This window comes from Salvelinus namaycush, chromosome 3 (genome assembly GCF_016432855.1).
Source record: "Salvelinus namaycush isolate Seneca chromosome 3, SaNama_1.0, whole genome shotgun sequence".
NCBI lineage: Eukaryota > Metazoa > Chordata > Actinopteri > Salmoniformes > Salmonidae > Salvelinus > Salvelinus namaycush.
The window spans coordinates 9,593,404-9,615,007 of record NC_052309.1 but is presented as its reverse complement, the minus strand read 5'-3'; the positions used below and the strand labels follow the sequence as shown (position 1 = coordinate 9,615,007).

Sequence of the window (21,604 nt, the reverse complement as noted above, 5' to 3'; positions counted from 1 at the left end):
GGTACATTAGGGTTCATCATAGACTGGATGGTACATTAGGGTTCATCGTGGACTGGATGGTACATTAGGGTTCATCATAGACTGGATGGTACATTAGGGTTCATCATAGACTGGATGGTACATTAGGGTTCATCGTGGACTGGATGGTACATTAGGGTTCATTGTGGACTGGATGGTACATTAGGGTTCATCATAGACTGGATGGTACATTAGGGTTCATCATAGACTGGATGGTACATTAGGGTTCATCATAGACTGGATGGTACATTAGGGTTCATCGTGGACTGGATGGTACATTAGGGTTCATTGTGGACTGGATGGTACATTAGGGTTCATCATAGACTGGATGGTACATTAGGGTTCATCGTGGACTGGATGGTACATTAGGGTTCATCGTGGACTGGATGGTACATTAGGGTTCATTGTGGACTGGATGGTACATTAGGGTTCATTGTGGACTGGATGGTACATTAGGGTTCATCGTGGACTGGATGGTACATTAGGGTTCATCGTGGACTGGATGGTACATTAGGGTTCATCGTGGACTGGATGGTACATTAGGGTTCATCATAGACTGGATGGTACATTAGGGTTCATCATAGACTGGATGGTACATTAGGGTTCATCGTGGACTGGATGGTACATTAGGGTTCATTGTGGACTGGATGGTACATTAGGGTTCATCGTGGACTGGATGGTACATTAGGGTTCATCGTGGACTGGATGGTACATTAGGGTTCATCGTGGACTGGATGGTACATTAGGGTTCATCGTGGACTGGATGGTACATTAGGGTTCATCGTGGACTGGATGGTACATTAGGGTTCATCGTGGACTGGATGGTACATTAGGGTTCATTGTGGACTGGATGGTACATTAGGGTTCATTGTGGACTGGATGGTACATTAGGGTTCATCGTGGACTGGATGGTACATTAGGGTTCATTGTGGACTGGATGGTACATTAGGGTTCATCGTGGACTGGATGGTACATTAGGGTTCATCGTGGACTGGATGGTACATTAGGGTTCATTGTGGACTGTATGATAAATGTGAGTTCATCGTGGACTGGATGGTACATTAGGGTTTATGTTAGAACATCAATCTTATCAATCTGTACACTAGAGCTGTCATCGTCTATTTGTCGTGTGTTTGGACGTTTATGTATGGTGCGGGAAGCAGGTAACCGAAAGGTCACTGGTTCGAATCCCTGAGGAAGCAAGGTGGAAAAGTCCCAGCTCTGGCTGGGCCACTCAAGGACATTCAGAGACTTGTCCTGAAGCCACTCCTGTGTTGTCTTGGCTGTGTGTTTAGGGTCGTTGTCCTGTTGGAAGGTGAACCGTCGCCCCAGTCTGAGGTCCTGAGCGCTCTGGAGCAGGTTTTCATCAAGGATCTCTCTGTACTTTGCTCTTTTCATCTTTCCCTCGATCCTGACTAGTATCCCAGTCGCTGCCGCTGAAAAACATCCCCACAGCATGATGCTGCTGTCACCACCATGCTTCACCGTAGTGATGGTGCCAGGTTTCCTCCAGATATGACGCTTGGCATTCAGGCCAAAGTGTTCAATCTTGGTTTCATCAGACCAGAGAATCTTTTTTCTCATCGTCTGAGAGTCCTTTAGGTGCCTTTTGGCAAACTCCAAGCGGGCTGTCATGTGCCTTTTAATGAGGAGTGGATTCCGTCTGGTCACTCTACCATAAAGGCCTGTTTGGTGGAGTGCTGCAGAGATGGTTGTCCTTCTGGAAGGTTCTCCCATCTCCACGGAGGAACTCTAGAGCTCTGTCAGAGTGACCATCGGATTCTTGGTCACCTCCCTGACCAAGGCCCTTCTCCCCCGATTGCTCAGTTTGGCCGGGCGGCCAGCTCTAGGAAGAGTCTTGGTGGTTCCAAACTTCTTCCATTTAAGAATGATGGAGGCCACTGTGTTCTTGGGGACCTTCAATGCTGCAGAAATGTTTTGGTACCCTTCCCCAGATCTGTGTCTCGACACAATCCTGTCTTGGAGCTCTACGGACAATTCCTTCGACTTGATGGCTTGGTTTTGCTCTGACATGCACTGTCATCTGTGGGACCTTATATAGACAGGTGTGTGTCTTTCCAAATCATGTCCAATCAATTGAATTTACCACAGTTGGACTCCAATCAAGTTGTAGAAACATCTCAAAGATGATCAATGGAAACAGGATGCACCTGAGCTCAATTTCGAGGCATTGCTTTGTCATTATGGGGTATTGTGTGTAGATTGCTGCAGATGTTTTTTAATTTATTTTTGCCATGTTACAGTTAAAGCTGTAATGTAACAAAATGTGGAAAAAGTCAAGGGTTCTGAATACTTTCCGAAGGCACTGTACTGTATATTACATTAGAACATTTTAGAACGTCACTGGCCTCATTCTCTCGTCTATTTGTTGCTTATTTACAAGGTTCTTTCCCCCTCTCAAACCACACCAGTAACTGAATTAGCTCTACTGAAATGTATGGCATTCAATCTCACTCCCTGAAAGAAATATGCCCCTTAAGTGAACAAGGAAATGACAAAAATAGAAATGTCTATTTTTTCTTTTCTTTTGGAGTTCTTTCTTAGAAGTGTAGACATGCTTCCACTAATTTATCACCCTGACCAGCAGCCCGGCCGTCTCTGCTCTGATACCCTGGTTTCACAAAGAGGCTTATTCACCAGCGGAGTGACACTGGCGCAGGCCAACACACAGACACATTCTCCTAGGATAGGAATCATCACTACTGGACCGGAGATCAGACAGCCTGGTTCTGCTCATCAGACAGACAGAGAGGATAGTCACTGACTGTCACAGGGTGACTCTAGACATGCCTGCTTGGAATGGAAAGGGAGTGCGGATGCTCTTCAGGCAGGCATAGGCCCTATTATTAGTCAGCTCTGAGCTGGGTTTTATTTAATTTTTGGATGAGAGCAGGATCTGGTCTCTAGAACTAATGGCTTCTCCTCCAAGGCTCTGTCTCAATTGCTTAAAAATGTGTCCTGTCCTCCTCTCCTCCCTGTCATTGTCTACAGTGTCTTCCTGTCCTCCCCATCTCCTCATCATCTGCACTGATTGGTGGAGATTGGTGGAGGCTCATCAGTTCTCTCAGATCAGAGTGATGGAGGAGAGGACAGGGGCCGTATGTATCAAGTGTCTCAGTGTAGGATTGAGATATAAAAGGCTAACCTGATCCTGGATCAACACTCCTTCTCTTAAAACATACTGCCCCAGCTTTTTATGGCAATTAAGACATAGCCCTGAATCTAACCCGTCCTTCTCCTCCGGCTCTGACATAGCCCTTAATCTAACCCGTCCTTCTCCTCAGGCTCTGACATAGCCCTAAATCTAACCCGTCCTTCTCCTCAGGCTCTGACATAGCCCTAAATCTAACCCGTCCTTCTCCTCAGGCTCTGACATAGCCCTAAATCTAACCCGTCCTTCTCCTCAGGCTCTGACATAGCCCTTAATCTAACCCGTCCTTCTCCTCAGGCTCTGACATAGCCCTAAATCTAACCCGTCCTTCTCCTCAGGCTCTGACATTGCCCTAAATCTAACCCGTCCTTCTCCTCAGGCTCTGACATAGCCCTAAATCTAACCCGTCCTTCTCCTCAGGCTCTGACATAGCCCTAAATCTAACCCGTCCTTCTCCTCAGGCTCTGACATAGCCCTTAATCTAACCCGTCCTTCTCCTCAGGCTCTGACATAGCCCTAAATCTAACCCGTCCTTCTCCTCAGGCTCTGACATAGCCCTAAATCTAACCCGTCCTTCTCCTCCGGCTCTGACATAGCCCTAAATCTAACCCGTCCTTCTCCTCAGGCTCTGACATAGCCCTAAATCTAACCCGTCCTTCTCCTCAGGCTCTGACATAGCCCTGAATCTAACCCGTCCTTCTCCTCAGGCTCTGACATAGCCCTGAATCTAACCCGTCCTTCTCCTCAGGCTCTGACATAGCCCTAAATCTAACCCGTCCTTCTCCTCAGGCTCTGACAGGGGTTGTTTCCAATTCCCACCAAACAAGTCACTTCCCTTAGCTCACAAATAGCCAAATACTACACTGGTTGTTTTGAAAACATAAAAATCCCATTGCTTATTTTTAGACGGGCATATTTCCTCCTCATTAAGCCTTGGGTTGCTTGTTTGTGGAATGCTGAGATCTAAGAGCAGCGTTCACACGCTAGCTAGTAATACGCAAGTCATTACCATGTTACGCTCCAGGAATCCCAGAACAGACATTACGACTACAGTACTCAGAAAATATGCAAAGATTGTAAAAAATATTGTTGAGTGTGAAGAGCTGAAATGATCCTTTTTAAGGAACTTGGACTGTCTTACCGTTCAGTCTTCACCCTCTAATATGGTGTTTATTAGCAAATGTATCGGTTTTGTTAAACGTGTATTTACAGAATTACTCTTAGACCGGTTGACACTGTTTTTATTTTGCAGAGTATCTTACTGTATTTACGATCTTACATGCTCATAGCTCCCGTGTGGTGGATCTAACAGCATGTTAGTTTGTGCTGTGGAAATTCTTTGTGATTTGTGTAATATATTTTGGGTGGAGGAGTCGGGCTTTGATCAGGTTGACTCATCTATTCCGGCAGACATTCAAAACATTACGATTCAAAACAGAATGAATGATCAGTGCTCGCGTCATCACGTTAGATCAATGAAATGCATAAACAAACGCAAAGTGGGATATTATCATCATGCGTATGGTGTTGCAAATTTCATGTAGCTAAAGACTCTCAGGGCAATGAGGCAAGATCTCTCCCAATCCCAGCCAAAGCATTTCAGAGAAAGAACTTCTCTTTATTTTTCTATTTTTCCAGCGCTGTGGCGAAAGACAAAGACAAGAACAGCTTCAAGCTGCGTCCGGGAATGGACAAGAAGCTCTTCATCTACGTACAGCAGACGTCCAATAAGGAGCTGTCTATAGAGAGGTAACACATACACACAACGCAGACATGACACAGTCCTGCCACCACGGAGACTTCTCAGTCTGGACGTCTCCCTGGGTTTCATAACAGGCCGTAATTCAGTTCTAATTGATAAACAACCGCTGTTTAATGTCTGTCTGTTTCCGAGCTGAAGTGTCCCAGTTCAGCCATGAGAATTAGATGGATGTTTCTGTTCTGAGCCTGCTAATTCTCTATGGTTAATAACGTTGTTTTGAACCACCGTCATCTCATTTCCATGGCTCTTTGTTATTTTACACTTCCTATACTGGGCCGGAATTGGAGAGCTCTGTTATCCTCTGTTTTATGAAGGATATATAGCTAGCTAGCCCTGATACTATGTGAGAGATGAATCAGCTGAGGCTTTCCACCTGGTTCCACTCTTATGAGGTGTGTGTGTGTGTGTGATCTGTGCTTCCGCTCTGTGCGTGTGTTCTGTGTGTGTGTGTGTGTGTGTGTGTTCTGTGCGTGTGTTCCAGGTGCTTCGGCCTACTGCTGAGCCCAGGGAAGAACGTGAAGAACAGTGACATGCACCTGCTAGACCTGGAGTCAATGGGGAAGTCCTCCGATGGAAAGTCCTACATCATCACAGGGAGCTGGAATCCCAACACACCCCAGTTCCAGGCTGTCAACGAGGAGACACCCAAAGGTACAGCAGGCCATCATGCAGTGGTGTGCCTAGCTTGTTATGTAGAGCCAACTTAACATTGGTATTTGTCCTGTCTGTACATGTCCACCATTCTAAGTATAATGACCCCAGATAGTTCATAGCCAACCGTGACCGTGGCCGTGACCGTGGCTGGCTTTCTGGCTGATGTCATCTCGCTACATAGCTACGACCACAGCTACTGTATTGGTCATAGAGGATATTTGTGTTCCAAATAAGTTCATTTACAGGTCCACAACTTTAAGGTTTACATTGATGAGTGTTGGGTTCAAGTACCTGATCACAGATTATTACATTTGTTGTTTTATTTAATTTATTTTTTATTCCAAAATGTTTTTGTTGTTGTACTTTTACCACTTTTTCTCCCCAATTTCGTTGTATCCAATTGGTAGTTAGTCTTGTCTCATCGCTGCAACTCCCGTACGGACTCGGAAGAGGCGAAGGTCGAGAGCTGTGTGTCCTCCGAAACACAACTGTGACAGAGCCTGGACTCGAACTAGGATCTTTAGTGGCACAGCTAGCACTGTAATGCAGTGCCTTAGACCACTGCGCCACTCAGGAGACCTCGCCTGACCACAGATATAAGGGTTTCTTTAAGGGTTATATTAATGGCGATTATGGGTTATGTCAAACAGATACGTTTATCTACATGACGACGGCGGTGGACCTGGTGATCACTGAGGTGGAGGAGCCGGTTCGTTTCCTGCTGGAGACCAGGGTCAGAGTCTGCTCCCCCAACGAGAGGCTCTTCTGGCCATTCAGCAAACGCAGCTACACAGAGACTTTCTACCTGAAACTCAGACAGGTGAGAGGTTCTACCTGAAACTCAGACAGTTAAGACAGAGCTTCTAGCTGAAACTTGAGACAGGTGAGACAGAGCTTCTAGCTGAAACTTGAGACAGATGAGACAGAGCTTCTAGCTGAAACTCAGACAGATGAGACAGAGCTTCTAGCTGAAACTTGAGACGGAGCTTCTAGCTGAAACTTGAGACAGAGCTTCTAGCTGAAACTTGAGACGGGTGAGACAGAACTTTTAGCTAAAACTCAGACAGATGAAACATAGCTTTAAGCTAAAACTCTAACAGGTGAGACAGAGCTTCTAGCTGAAACTTGAGACGGGTGAGACGGAGCTTCTAGCTGAAACTTGAGACGGGTGAGACAGAGCTTCTAGCTGAAACTTGAGACGGGTGAGACAGAGCTTCTAGCTGAAACTTGAGACGGGTGAGACAGAGCTTCTAGCTGAAACTTGAGACGGGTGAGACAGAGCTTCTAGCTGAAACTTGAGACGGGTGAGACAGAGATTCTAGCTGAAACTTGAGACAGAACTTCTAGCTAAAACTCAGACCGGTGAGAGGTTCTAGCTGAAACTCAGACAGTTGAGACAGTTTTAATCACTTAATAGTTGACATAATCCTCTATTTATATTCATTGTACCTCACTGAAACCACTAGTTCCCTTTTTCCTGGCTTTTATTGTTGTGCTATTAAGAATATATATTGTTATGACACTTAACCATTAGTGGTCGGTTTCCAATGGATAATCTACATCGAACATACCTTTTAGTGTTCATTTATGTCAACCCAACATGAATTGTGAGAAGGCTCTTTTATATTTTCTTTGACAATGTAACTGCTAGTTAAAGTGGTCACCTATTGTCTTGAGCTTGTATGTGACTCCATTTCCCTCCCCCTTCCCAGAGAGGGACAACAACACCATCCAATGCTTTTAGATCCATGACAGGAAGGGTGTATGTGACTCTTTACCCATGAAACCGGTTACCTATTGTCTCGACCCTGTACATGACTCCTATCCCACCTTCTCAGATGGAGCGTAAGAGGAACAAGGACACCCTGTACGAGGTGCTGAGCCTGGAGAGTGAGTTAGAGAGGGAGAGGAAGAAGACGACAGCCAGCCCCAACATCCTGCAGTCTGCCTCCCAAGGATCCATGGTGCTATCGCCCCCCGAGGATGATGAGGAGGAAGGTGACTGACTGAGCTACCATACATGTAAAAAACATGTATCTTTTAGCAGAAAGTCCCATCGAGGCCAGAAGACCTAGTTCCCATTACATTGATATTTTAGTCATTTAGCAGACGCTGTTATCCAGTGGATTCAACAAAGGTTTTGTCTCCTGAGTGGCGCAGTGGTCTAAGGCACTGCATCTCATCACTACAGTCCCTGGTTCGAATCCAGGCTGTATCACATCCGGCCGTGATTGGGAGTCCCATAGGGTGGCGCACAATTGGTCCAGCGTCATCCGGGTTTGGCCGGTGTAGGCCGTCATTGTAAATATGAATTTGTTCTTAACTGACTTGCCTAGTTAAATAAAGGTTACAAAGTAGTTAAAGCGATCACATATCACAATAATTGCAAGTAAACCCTCCCATTGCTCTGTGGTGCCATTACCCCGTGACGATGACAAGGAGGAAGAATAAGGCACAACAGACAGAGAGAGACTACCAGCCAATCCCCAAACAGAGAGGGAGAGACTACCAGTTATCGTCTGAGCATCCCTCCCCACCTGCTATGCTGTCTTTTTAATCCAACCCAACATTTATATTTTAGTCATTTAGCATATGGTGTAATATTCCCACAATTTAAAAGTAGCTAAAACAACCACATATCACAATTATTGCAAGTTAAACTTTCTTGAGAATAGCCCCTTTTCTGCTGAAGCAGTGCTAGGGGGAGTAAATGATAACCCTTCTTGCACTCCTGTCTCTGTAGCTCTATCCCAATTCAATCCCTAGTCTCTTCCCCCAGCCTATGTAATGTACTTTTCCCCTACCCCCTAGGCACTTGTTGAGTTCTGAGAGGATTAGACAGGCAGAAAATCCACACAGCTGAACCTTAAAACAAAATTCAGATTTCTATTTTCCATTTCAAAACGTTTTGCTATGATGTGCGCTACTGAACACGACCTGGTTGATTTGGGATTGGGTGGTAGTCTCTCCCTCTCTGTTTGGGGATTGGGTGGTATTCTCTCCCTCTCTGTTTGGGGATTGGGTGGTATTCTCTCCCTCTCTGTTTGGGGATTGGGTGGTATTCTCTCCCTCTCTGTTTGGGGATTGGGTGGTAGTCTCTCCCTCTCTGTTTGGGGATTGGGTGGTAGTCTCTCCCTCTCTGTTTGGGGATTAGGTGGTAGTCTCTCCCTCTCTGTTTGGGGATTAGGTGGTAGTCTCTCCCTCTCTGTTTGGGGATTGGGTGGTAGTCTCTCCCTCTCTGTTTGGGGATTGGGTGGTTGTCTCTCCCTCTCTGTTTGGGGATTAGGTGGTAGTCTCTCCCTCTCTGTTTGGGGATTGGGTGGTAGTCTCTCCCTCTCTGTTTGGGGATTGGGTGGTAGTCTCTCCCTCTCTGTTTGGGGATTGGGTGGTAGTCTCTCCCTCTCTGTTTGGGGATTGGGTGGTTGTCTCTCCCTCTCTGTTTGGGGATTGGGTGGTTGTCTCTCCCTCTCTGTTTGGGGATTGGGTGGTAGTCTCTCCCTCTCTGTTTGGGGATTGGGTGGTAGTCTCTCCCTCTCTGTTTGGGGATTGGGTGGTAGTCTCTCCTCTCTGTTTGGGGATTGGGTGGTAGTCTCTCCCTCTCTGTTTGGGGATTGGGTGGTAGTCTCTCCCTCTCTGTTTGGGGATTGGGTGGTAGTCTCTCCCTCTCTGTTTGGGGATTGGGTGGTAGTCTGTCCCTGTCTGTTTGGGGATTGGGTGGTAGTCTCTCCCTCTCTGTTTGGGGATTGGGTGGTAGTCTCTCCCTCTCTGTTTGGGGATTGGGTGGTTGTCTCTCCCTCTCTGTTTGGGGATTGGGTGGTTGTCTCTCCCTCTCTGTTTGGGGATTGGGGGGTAGTCTCTCCCTCTCTGTTTGGGGATTGGCTGGTTGTCTCTCCCTCTCTGTTTGGGGATTGGCTGGTAGTCTCTCCCTCTCTGTTTGGGGATTGGCTGGTAGTCTCTCCCTCTCTGTTTGGGGATTGGCTGGTAGTCTCTCCCTCTCTGTTTGGGGATTGGCTGGTAGTCTCTCCCTCTCTGTTTGGGGATTGGCTGGTAGTCTCTCCCTCTCTGTTTGGGGATTGGCTGGTAGTCTCTCCCTCTCTGTTTGGGGATTGGCTGGTAGTCTCTGTCTGTTGTGCCTTATTCTACTCCCTGTACAGTTTGCACTTTGCTAGTCTTGGTGTATGACAGCTAGGTCTATCCCCCCCACTGTGTTTGTCTCCTGTCTAGCCAGCCTGTTATGTGCCCTATTTTTTTTATTTTTTTATTTCACCTTTATTTAACCAGGTAAGCCAGTTGAGAACAAGTTCTCATTTACAATTGCGACCTGGCCAAGATAAAGCAAAGCAGTGCGACAAAAACAACAACACAGAGTTACACATGGGATAAACAAACGTACCGTCAATAACACAATAGAGAAATCTGTGTACAGTGTGTGCAGATGAAGTAAGGAGGTAAGGCAATAAATAGGCCATAGTGGCGAAGTACACTGCTCAAACAAATAAAGGGAACACTTAAACAACACAATGTAACTCCAAGTCAATCACACTTCTGTGAAATCAAACTGTCCACTTAGGAAGCAACACTGATTGACAATAAATTTCACATGCTGTTGTGCAAATGGAATAGACAGAAGGTGGAAATTATAGGCAATTAGCAAGACACCCCCAATAAAGGAGTGATTCTGCATGTGGTGACCACAGACCACTTCTCAGTTCCTATGCTTCCTGGCTGATGTTTTGGTCACTTTTGAATGCTGGCGGTGCTTTCACTCTAGTGGTAGCATGAGACGGAGTCTACAACCCACACAAGTGGCTCAGGTAGTGCAGCTCATCCAGGATGACACATCAATGCGAGCTGTGGCAAGAAGGTTTGCTGTGTCTGTCAGCGTAGTGTCCAGAGCATGGAGGCGCTACCAGGAGACAGGCCAGTACATCAGGAGACGTGGAGGAGGCCGTAAGAGGGCAAGAACCCAGCAGCAGGACCGCTACCTCCGCCTTTGTGCAAGGAGTAGCACTGCCAGCGCACTTCCATTTGCACAACAGCATGTGAAATTTATTGTCAATCAGTGTTGCTTCCTAAGTGGACAGTTTGATTTCACAGAAGTGTGATTGACTTGGAGTTACATTGTGTTGTTTAAGTGTTCCCTTTATTTTTTTGAGCAGTGTAATTACAATTTAGCAATTAACACTGGGGTGATAGATGTGCAGATGAGGATGTGCAAGTATAAAATACTGGTGTGCAAAAGAGCAGAAAAACAAATATGGGGATGAGGTAGGTAGTTGGTGGGATGGGCTATGTACAGATGGGCTGTGTACAGCTGCAGCGATGGGTAAGCTGCTCTAACAGCCGATGGTTAAAGTTAGTGAGGGAGATATAAGTCTCCAACTTCAGTGATTTTTGCAATTCGTTCCAGTCATTGGCAGCAGAGAACTGGAAGGAAAGGCGTCCAAAGGAGGTGTTGGCTTTGGGGATGACCAGTGAGATATACCTGCTGGAGTGCGTGCTACGGGTGGGTGTTGCTATGGTGACCAGTGAGCTGAGATAAGGCGGAGCTTTACCTAGCAAAGACTTACAGATGACCTGGAGCCAGTGGGTTTGGTGACGAATATGTAGCGAGGACCAGCCAACGAGAGCATACAGGTCGCAGTGGTGGGTGGTATATGGGGCTTTGGTGACAAAACGGATGGCACTGTGATAGACTACATCCAGTTTCCTGAGTAGTGTGTTGGAGGCTATTTTGTAAATGGCATCGCCGAAGTGAAGGATCGGTAGGAGAGTCAGTTTTACGAGGGCATGTTTGGCAGCATGAGTGAAGGAGGCTTTGTTGCGAAATAGGAAGCCGATTCTAGATTTAATTTTGGATTGGAGATGCTTAATGAGTCTGGAAGGAGAGTTTACAGCCTAGCCAGACACCTAGGTATTTATAGTTGTCCACATGTTCTAAGTCAGAACGGGCGGGCGGGTGCGGGCAGCGATCGGTTGAGGAGCATGCATTTGGTTTTACTAGCATTTAAGAGCAGTTGGAGGCCATGGAAGGAGTGTTGTATGGCATTGAAGCTTGTTTGGAGGTTTGTTAAGACCGTGTCCAAAGAAGGGCCAGATGTGTACAGAATGGTGTCGTCTGCGTAGAGGTGGACCATGGAATCACTCGCAGGAAGAGAGACATTGATATATATATACAGAGAAAAGAGTCGGACCGAGAATTGAACCCTGTGGCACTATTCTCTCTCTGCATGACTGTTTGTGTGTTTATCTGTCTAGTAAGTCACTATACATACAGCATGTTTTTTTTACTCTAACCCAGGCTCAGCTGTGTTGATATGTCATCCCTTTGTCTCTGTCTGCGTCCCAAATGGCACCCTATTCCCTACATAGTGCACTACGTTTGACCAGAGCCTGATGGTAGTAGGGTACAACTTGGGACTCACTCTCAGTTTTCGTCTCTGGAGCAGAGCATAAAGATACATTTATTTTGCAAGATGGACAATAAAGTTGTATTAAATTATATTTTGTCAGAGAATGACGAGCCGTTGCTGAGTGGCTCAGGAGACGTGTCAAAAGAGTGTGCTGAGAAGATCCTGGAGACCTGGGGAGACCTGCTGTCCAAATGGTGAGTGACTGACATCTCTGTGGATGTCATACCTTGTCTTCATGTAAATCACAGCACCACCCACTGGGCACCAACTGGTTGAATCCATGTTTCCATGTCATTTCAACATAACGAATTAAATGTGATGATGTCGAGTCAATGTGAAAAACTGATTGGATTTGCAAAAAGTCATCAATGGAAAGGAATTTCGGGGACGGTTTGTCTTTTCACCTAACTTTTAACCGAAATCTAATGACATGGTTGAATTTTTTAAATTTCAGTTCAATTCAGGTAAATTGACAACTCAATCAAATGTCAATCCAAACCTGATGTTGACCTAACGTCTGTGTCTAGTGGGCAGTGTATTTAGCATGTCTCATCTTCATTTCGCTCCACATTAAAAGTGGTGTTAAAGAAAAAATGTACCATAAACTAACAGAGGAGGAGATGATTTGAACTTTATTTCATTGACCTTGTGAGAATAATAACCAACATGACCACCAGGCAGCAGGCTCTTTCCCAGTGAATACATCTGGACTGAGAAAGTAGCTACCAGAGCTGGTGTGTAGTTAGTGTGCCTTACCGTCATGGTAAGATGGCACTGTAATGGATGGCCTCCGTTTTGCCAACATACTATTTAGTGATTATTTTGGCATTTATCTTGTTCTTTTTATTTTTATGTCTCTTGTTTTTGTTCTACCTTATGTTATTTTTAATACTACATTGATATTGATTAATACATTGATATTGATTACTGGATTGTTGGGTTCAGAGCTTGCAGGAAAGGCATTTCACTGTACTTGTGCACGTGACATTAAATCTTGCAACGATGCCGTTGGGTCTGTAGAGTGGAGTTCCCTGCCTGGCTGTCCAGGCTGTCACGAGAAGGATTGATTTGGTGGGCTTTTTAATGTTCCTGTCGATCGGTCAGCAGAGGCATGGCATGGTTCCTTATTCAACCAAGATGACGTAGCAGTTCAGACGTCTTTGTCTTCGTCTTGTCGTGTCCCGTATATATATATATTTCCCCCCCCCCCCCCCCCCTTCGTATATATTTCGTATATATTTTTTAAATATTTTAACCTGTTTCAACATGCTCTCCTGCAACCCGCCTCACCCAATGTGGTATGGATCTGCTATTTTCTATACTTTAGAACCGGAACCCCCAACAGAAGCTAGCCAGCTAACTAGATACTAGCTAGTAGGCAGTTAGCCACTGCTAGTGGTCATCAGCTAACCTTAGCCTGGTCAACTCCTGCCAGTCTGCACAGCGCGTTTCAACCCAGAGTTTATTGGACTGCTCTTTCTCCATCTCCGGTTCCCTACCGCAAGCTCTGAACCTTTTCACCTGGATCATCGCAGCTAGCTAGCTGCTATCCGAGTGGCTACCCCCCTGGCTAACGTCTCTGTCCCGAAGCAAGCACCAGTGAGCCTGGAACTAGCCCCCGGCTAGCTTAAGAGGTCCATCAGCCACTCCTTGGGCTGGAATACATACCACCGAGGGGTGTCAACAGGCTACTCCGTCACGACGTCCCCTGAAGGCCCATCCGCTAGCCGCGGCCCGCTAGCTGTCTAGAGCATATCGGACTGCTAGCTGAAGAGGACCATCAGCCAATTTCTTGGGCTACAATACCTATTTTGCCAATTGGCCTGGACCCTTTTACTGCCTACACGGAGCCCTTCCAATCCAACATGACTGGTCTGCCGACGTAACCATCCGAAGGCGCTACAACAGACTTCCTTCCGTCGCAACGTCCCCCCCCTAAGGCCCTTCTGCTAGCCTGCTTGCCCCTGCCCGCTAGCTGTCTGAATCGCCATGTCTGCAGCTCGCCTAGCCTCCCACTGGTCCCTATGATCACTCGGCTACGCATGCCTCTCCCTGCTGTCAATATGTCTTGTCCATTGCTGTTTTGGTTAGTGATTATTGTCTTATTTCACTGTAGAGACTCCAGCCCTGCTCAATATGCCTTAGCTAGCCCTTTTGTTTCACCTCCCACACATGCAGTGACCTCACCTGGTCTAAATGATGTCTCCAGAGACAAAACCTCTCTCATCATCATGCAATGCCTAGGTTTACCTCCACTGTATTCACATCCTACCATACCCTTGTCTTTACATTATGCCTTGAATCTATTCTTCCGCGCCCAGAAAACTGTTCCTTTTACTCTCTGTTCCGAACGCACTAAACGACCAGTCCTTATAGCCTTTAGCCGTACCATCATCCTACTCCTCCTCTGTTCCTCTGGTGATGTAGAGGTTAATCCAGGCCCTGCAGCGCCTAGCTCCACTCCCAGTCCCCATGCGCTCTCATTTGTTGATTTCTGTAACCGTAAAAGCCTTGGTTTCATGCATGTTAACATTAGAAGCCTCCCTAAGTTTGTTTTACTCACTGCTTTAGCACACTCTGCCAACCCGGGATGTCCTAGCCGTGTCTGAATCCTGGCTTAGGAAGGCCACCAAAAATCCTGAAAAAAATCCTGAAAATTAACACTTTCCAACAAGATAGAACTGCCAAAGGGGGCGGGGTTGCAATCTACTTCAGAGATAGCCTGCAGAGTTCTGTCATACTATCCAGGTCTGTGCCCAAACAGTTTGAGCTTGTACTTCTAAAAATCCACCCTTCCAGAAACAAGTCTCTCACCGTTGCCGCTTGTTATAGACCACCTTCTGCCCCCAGCCATGCCCTGGACACCATATGTAAATTGATTGCCCCCCATCTATCTTCAGAGTTCGTACTGTTAGGTGACCTAAACTGGGACATGCTTAACACCCCGGCCGTCCTACAATCTAAGCTAGATGCCCTCAATCTCACACAAATGATCAATGAACCTACCAGGTATAACCACAAATCTGTAAACATGGGCACCCTCATAGATATCATCCTGACCAACCTGCCCTCTAAATACACCTCTGCTGTCTTCAACCAGGATCTCAGTGATCATTGCCTGCGTCCGTAATGGGTCTGTGGTCAAATGACCACCCCTCATCACTGTCAAACGCTCCCTAAAACACTTCAGCGAGCAGGCCTTTCTAATCGACCTGGCCCGGGTATCCTGGAATGACATTGACCTCATCCCGCCAGTAGAGGATGCCTGGTTATTCTTTAAAAGTTCCTTCCTCACCATTTTAAATAGGCATGCCCCGTTCAAAAAATGTAGAACCAGGAACAGATATAGCCCTTGCTTCACTCCAGACTTGACTGCCCTTGACCAGCACAAAACATCCTGTGGTGTACTGCATTAGCATCGAATAGCCCCCGCGATATGCAACTTTTCAGGGAAGTTAGGAACCAATATACACAGGCAGTTAGGAAAGCTAAGGCTAGCTTTTTCAAACAGAAATTTGCATCCTGTAGCACAAACTCCAAAAAGTTCTGGAACACTGTAAAGTCCATGGAGAATAAGAGCACCTCCTCCCAGCTGCTCACTGTACTGAGGCTAGGAAACACTGTCACCACCGATAGATCCACGATAATTGAGAATAATTGAGAAAGTACTTTTCTACGGCTGACCATGCTTTCCACCTGGCTACCCCTACCCCGGTCAACAGCCCTGCACCCCCCACAGCAACTTGCCCAAACCTCCCCCATTTCTCCTTCACCCAAATCCAGATAGCTGATTTCCTGAAAGAGTTGCAAAATCTGGACCCCTACAAATCAGCTGGGCTAGACAACCTGGACCCTCTTTCTAAAATTATCCGCCGTAATTGTTGCAACCCCTATTACTAACCTGTTCAGCCTCTCTTTCGTGTCGTCTGAGATCCCCAAAGATTGGAAAGCTGCCGCGGTCATCCCCCTCTTCAAAGGGGGTGACACTCTAGACCCAAACTGTTACAGACCTATATCTATTCTACCCTGCCTTTCTACGGTCTTTGAATGCCAAGTTAACAAACAGATCACCGACCGTTTCGAATCCCACCGTACCTTCTCCGCTATGCAATCTGGTTTCCAAGCTGGTCATGGGTGCACCTCAGCCACGCTCAAGGTCCTAAACGATATCATAACCGCCTCGATAAAAGACAATACTGTGCGGCCATATTCATCGACCTGGCCAAGGCTTTTGATGCTGTCAATTACCACATTCTTATCGGCAGACTCAACAGCCTTGATTTCTCAAACGACTGCCTCGCCAGGTTCACCAACTACTTCTCAGACAGAGTTCAGTGTGTCAAATCGGAGGGCCTGTTGTCCGGACCTCTGGCAGTCTCTATGGGGGTGCCACAGGGTTTAATTCTCGGGTCAACTCTTTTCTCTGTATACATCTATGCTCTTGCAGCTCTTGCTGCTGGTGATTCTCTGATCCATTTCTACGCAGACGACACCATTCTGTATACTTCTGGCCCTTATTTGGACACTGTGTTAACTAACCTCCAGACGAGCTTCAATGCCATACAACTCTCCTTCCGTGGCCTCCAACTGCTCTTAAATGCAAGTAAAACGAAATGCATGCTCTTCAACCGATCGCTGCCCGCACCTGCCCACCCGTCCAGCATCATTACTCTGGACGGTTCTGACTTAGAATATGTGGACAATTACAAATACCTAGGTATCTGGTTAGACTTTAAACTCTCCTTCCAGAATCATATTAAGCATCTCCAATCCAAAATCAAATCTAGAATCGGCTTCCTATTTCGAACAAAGCCTCCTTCACTCATGCTGCCAAACATACCCTCGTAAAACTGACTCTCCTACCGATCCTTCACTTCGGTAATGTCATTTACAAAATAGCCTCCAACACTCTACTCAACAAGTTGGATGCAGTCTATCACAGTGCCATCCATTTTGTCACCAAAGCCCCATATTCTACCCACCATTGCGACCTGTATGTTCTCGTTGGCTGGCCCTCGCTTCATATTCGTCGCCAAACCCACTGGCTCCAGGTCATCTGTAAGTCTTTGCTAGGTAAAGCCCCATCTTATCTCAACTCACTGGTCAACATAGCAGCACCCACCCGTAGCACGCACTCCAGCAGGTATATTTCACTGGTCACCCCCAAAGCCTATTCCTCCTTTGGCCGCCTTTCCTTCCAGTTCTCTGCTGCCAATGACTGGAACGAATTGCAAAAATCACTGAAGTTGGAGACTCATATCTCCCTCACTAACTTTAAGCATCAGCTGTCAGAGCAGCTCACAGATAATTGCACCTGTACATAGCCCATCTGTAAATAGCCCATCCAACTACCTCATCCCCATATTGTTATTTTTTTTTTTTGCTCCTTTGCACCCCAGTATCTCTACTTGCACATTCATCTTCTGCACATCTATCACTGCAGTGTTTTAATTGCTAAATTGTAATTACTTTGCCACTCCGGCCTATTTATTGCCTTACCTCCCTAATTTTACCTCATTTGCACACACTGTATATCGATGTTTTCTATTGTGTTATTGACTGTACGTTTGTTTATTCCATGTGTAACTCTGTGTTTGTATCTGTGCTTTGCTTTATCTTGGCCAGGTCGCAGTTGTAAATGAGAACTTGTTCTTAACTGGCTTACCTGGTTAAATAAAGGTGAAATAAATAAAAATACATACTGAGTATGGTCAAATCCGGAAACTATAATTTCAAAAACAAAACCGTTCCATATTTTATCGAACGGGTGGCATCCATAAGTGTAAATATTGCTGTTACATTGCACAACCTTCAATGTTATGTAAAATTCTGGCAAATTAATTACGGCCTTTGTTAGGAAGAAATGGTCTTCACACAATTCGCAACGAGCCAGGCGGCCCAAACTGTTGCATATACCCTGACTCTGCTTGCACTGAACGCAAGAGAAGTGACACAATTTCCCTTGTTAATATTGCCTGATAACAGGTTTAAAAATATATACTTGTGTATTGATTTTTAAGAGGCATTGATGTTTATGGTTAGGTACATTGGTGCAGCGACAGTGCTTTTTTCGCGAATGCGCTTGTTAAATAATCACCCGTTTGGCGAAGTAGGCTGTGATTCGATGATAAATTAACAGGCACCACATTGATTATTTGCAACGCAGGACAAGCTAGTTAAACTAGTAATATCATCAACCTTGTGTAGTTAACTAGTGATTCTGTTAAGATTGATAGTTTTTTATAAGAGAAGTTTAATGCTAGCTAGTGTTGGATTTGACATTTTGAACATTGAGATATTAAATACATGATAGAGAAGAAGCATAGAATATGAGGAGTGAAAGAGACTGGGTTTTATGTCAGAAGTTAATGGTTTTCTGTAGAAAGACAGACGTCTTTGGAATGTGTTGGGTGGACGGGAGGAGACGAACGTGTTGATATATGGGAGACAGATGGACATCTGTGGATTAGGTGAAGGAGGGGTTGAGGTCAGGAGGTGAAGTCAGATCCCCTGAAGGGGGTTTGTTTATTCCATGTGCAACTCTATGTTGTTGTTTGTGTCGAACTGCTTTGCTTTATCTTGGCCAGGTCGCAGTTGTAAATGAGAACATGTTCTCAACTGGCCTACCTGGTTAAATAAAGGTGAAATAAAAAATGTAAAAATAATTGGTGGGAGGCATGTCAGGGAGAGAGATGAAGGAACTTACTGCTTCAATCTTCAATCAAATTCCCAATCTGGCCCTCAAACCATCACGGTCACCTAATAATCCCCAGTTTACAATTGGCTCATTCATCCCCTTCCTCTCCCCTGTAACTATTCCCCAGGTTGTTGCTGTAAATGAGAATGTGTTCTCAGTCAACTTACCTGGTAAAATAAGGGTTAAATAAACAAATACATCAAACTGCTGAGCAGCACAGTGAGAGAGTGGCCCTCTAGCAGAGTTACAACCCAAATCACACAACAGGAGTCTTTCAATAATGTACCATGTACATTGTACCAGATACATACCAGATACATGTACCAGATTCTTCTTCATGCTGGTTCTTTGACAGAACATTTTAGTGGGAAATGCACATTTATCTATGATATGAAAATAAAACTAACACTAGTTACTGCTTGTAAAATATATGCTTATCATACAGGGTTCATACATCATGAAAATCCTGGAAAAGTCATGGAATTTTAAAGTGGTGTTTTCAGGGCCTGTAAAAGTTTTGGGAAATAATGGAAATTATTTTTTATAATTTCTGTTAATGTAATTTATTTAGGCACAGTTTTATTTTATCAATCAAATAAAAATCAACATATCAGCCAGGATCAGAATAATACTTTAGCGCATCTGCGTATCTCCTTGGGCCATTGCTCAAGGAGAGAGACCGTTCATTCACCGCAGCAGCAGTTAGGCCTATAAAATATGTAGAGAACAGATTAATAGGTAGCCAATTCCAAAAATATATTGTACCCGCTAGTTAACTGTTTTATCTATCATTGGCATGTATTCGTGTTTTCGTTATGTCCCCAAAAACGTTCCACCGACACTCGGGAATAAGGCCATACAAAGTTGATTTACTTTTTTTGAACGATTCGTATTATTCATTTAAACTATTATTTTTGACAAAACTATAACGATTCACTTCGCCATTGTATTAGTTAGGATTTGGTTCAATCGCAGTGAATAGAATCAGGTGAATCGAGAGCAGTAATTTTAAGGAAAAAATATTGTAGCCTTTCTTTTGGATTATAATGTGGCTTCAATACTTGTTTTGTAGATATTTCCTGTTGATTTGGGAAACTCAATACATGCTAGTCAGACTGCAAAGTATACACTTTCTAAGGTAGCTATCTAAGATAAATATGACTAAACCCGAAAAGGTACATTTCCTGAAGAAATGTTTTGAGCTTTGATATATTGAATGAGCTAATTATTTCAAAATAATACAACTTATTTGGTTGTAATGTTGCAATGTTATACATCAAGGGTGGTAAACCATCCTCCAGGAGAGCTTTTATTCCAGTCCCCCTCTAACAATCCACATTTTAGAAATGAGCAGCTCAACCGGACTTTGCTAAACTGGTTCTGATGTGTTTGAGGAGAGCTGGGTCAGAAGCCTGAAGATCCAGTAGCGTTCCAGGCTGAGAACCCTGTTCATTCATACAGCCCCTAAAGCTACTATTTGGTTTTTCATACAGTTTTCTACTAAGGATGGAGACACACACACACTCTGCTAATTTGAGAACTCATTCATTTGTGGCAGAACATTTTGATATTTCAATGTGTGTGTGTCACATCCAGAAAACCATCTTTTTAAGATTATTACCCAATCCCATTACTCTTTGTGGTTCTTAATCAAAACCTTGTGATATATTGAATTAAAAAGTCCAGCAATGTAATTAAAGACGCTCAGTAGCTTCTTCCTTCTGCTGTAAAGTTATGGTCACATCTATAGTTCCCTGTTCGCTCTGTTCCCTTCAACCCAGACTTCAGAGAGGGTGGGGATGGGAGGGGAGGGAGCACATACAGCCACTAGGTGCATAAAAGGTGCTTTTTTTGCCTCCAAAATCCTTTAATGCTGTTTTTAGGCTCTGCTATTAACGTGTCTCTTGAGAATGGCTGTGCTGACTGAAATAAAACAACTATGTTTAGGACATTTGCTTTCCTTCTAACTTGCAAAGAATGGTAAATAAATTGCGTAATTCAAATGGGACTGTGATGTGACTCGATGCAGGGCTCTCGATGTCAGTGGGAGCCATTTTGTATTGCCAACCCGCTGAGCACCAGGGCTGGTTTCACTTACATCACACTGAAAGTACGCCCTTTCTTGTTTCAACTGTTTTATCTGAGCAGAAAAGAAATGCCACGTTGCATTGCATAACCAACCAAGTAACTCGGGATAAATAAATACATGAAAAGTGGGGGAAAAGTTAACGATTCATCTGGAATGTTCTTAGCTCTCCCAGGGGCATGTGGTGTGGTGTGGAACCTGATCATATGTGCTTCTTGGCATTGTGACTAGTACCTTCCTCCCCCACCAGCTGCCCAAGGTTCTGGGAAGAACTGGGGGGAGACTCTCTCTCTGTGTCTGTTCTGATCAGAGATAACCCTTTCTCTCTTCTTCTCTCTCTTGCTCGCTCTCTCGCTCTCTCTCTCTATCTCTCTCTCTCTATCTCTCTTCCGCCCCTTCTCTCTCCCTCCTCCCTTGATCCCCAGGCCCCACATCACACCTGTTAGATAAGAGACTCCATCCTCCTGTTCCTCTCCTCTGCCCTTTTAGATACGCCAACTACATTCTCATGATCCCCTACCTCCTGATCAGCCCAGCTGGATTTAGTACACAACCGAGACATAGACATTCACTGAGAACCTGGGTCTGCGTACAGTCTGTCGTATGAGACTAATAGGATATACTGCAGATATATCGCCTGTCGTATGAGACTAATAGGATATACTGCAGATATATCGTCTGTCGTATGAGACTAATAGGATATACTGCAGATATATCGCCTGTCGTATGAGACTAATAGGATATACTGCAGATATATCGTCTGTCGTATGAGACTAATAGGATATACTGCAGATATATCGTC

The 21,604-nt window shown here is 45.1% G+C and overlaps 1 protein-coding gene across 2 annotated transcripts in view; it reads left to right on the top strand.

Moving 5' to 3' along the window:
* LOC120044909 (rab GTPase-activating protein 1-like) overlaps nt 1-21,604 on the top strand; it is a 161,748-nt gene that overhangs the window by 42,190 nt on the left and 97,954 nt on the right. For both annotated transcript variants that reach the window (XM_038989642.1, XM_038989640.1), the window contains 5 exons: nt 4,829-4,939; nt 5,434-5,603; nt 6,257-6,426; nt 7,445-7,604; nt 12,120-12,213. In XM_038989642.1, coding sequence (XP_038845570.1) covers nt 4,829-4,939; nt 5,434-5,603; nt 6,257-6,426; nt 7,445-7,604; nt 12,120-12,213 — 705 coding nt within the window. The remainder of the gene's footprint in view (nt 1-4,828; nt 4,940-5,433; nt 5,604-6,256; nt 6,427-7,444; nt 7,605-12,119; nt 12,214-21,604) is intronic.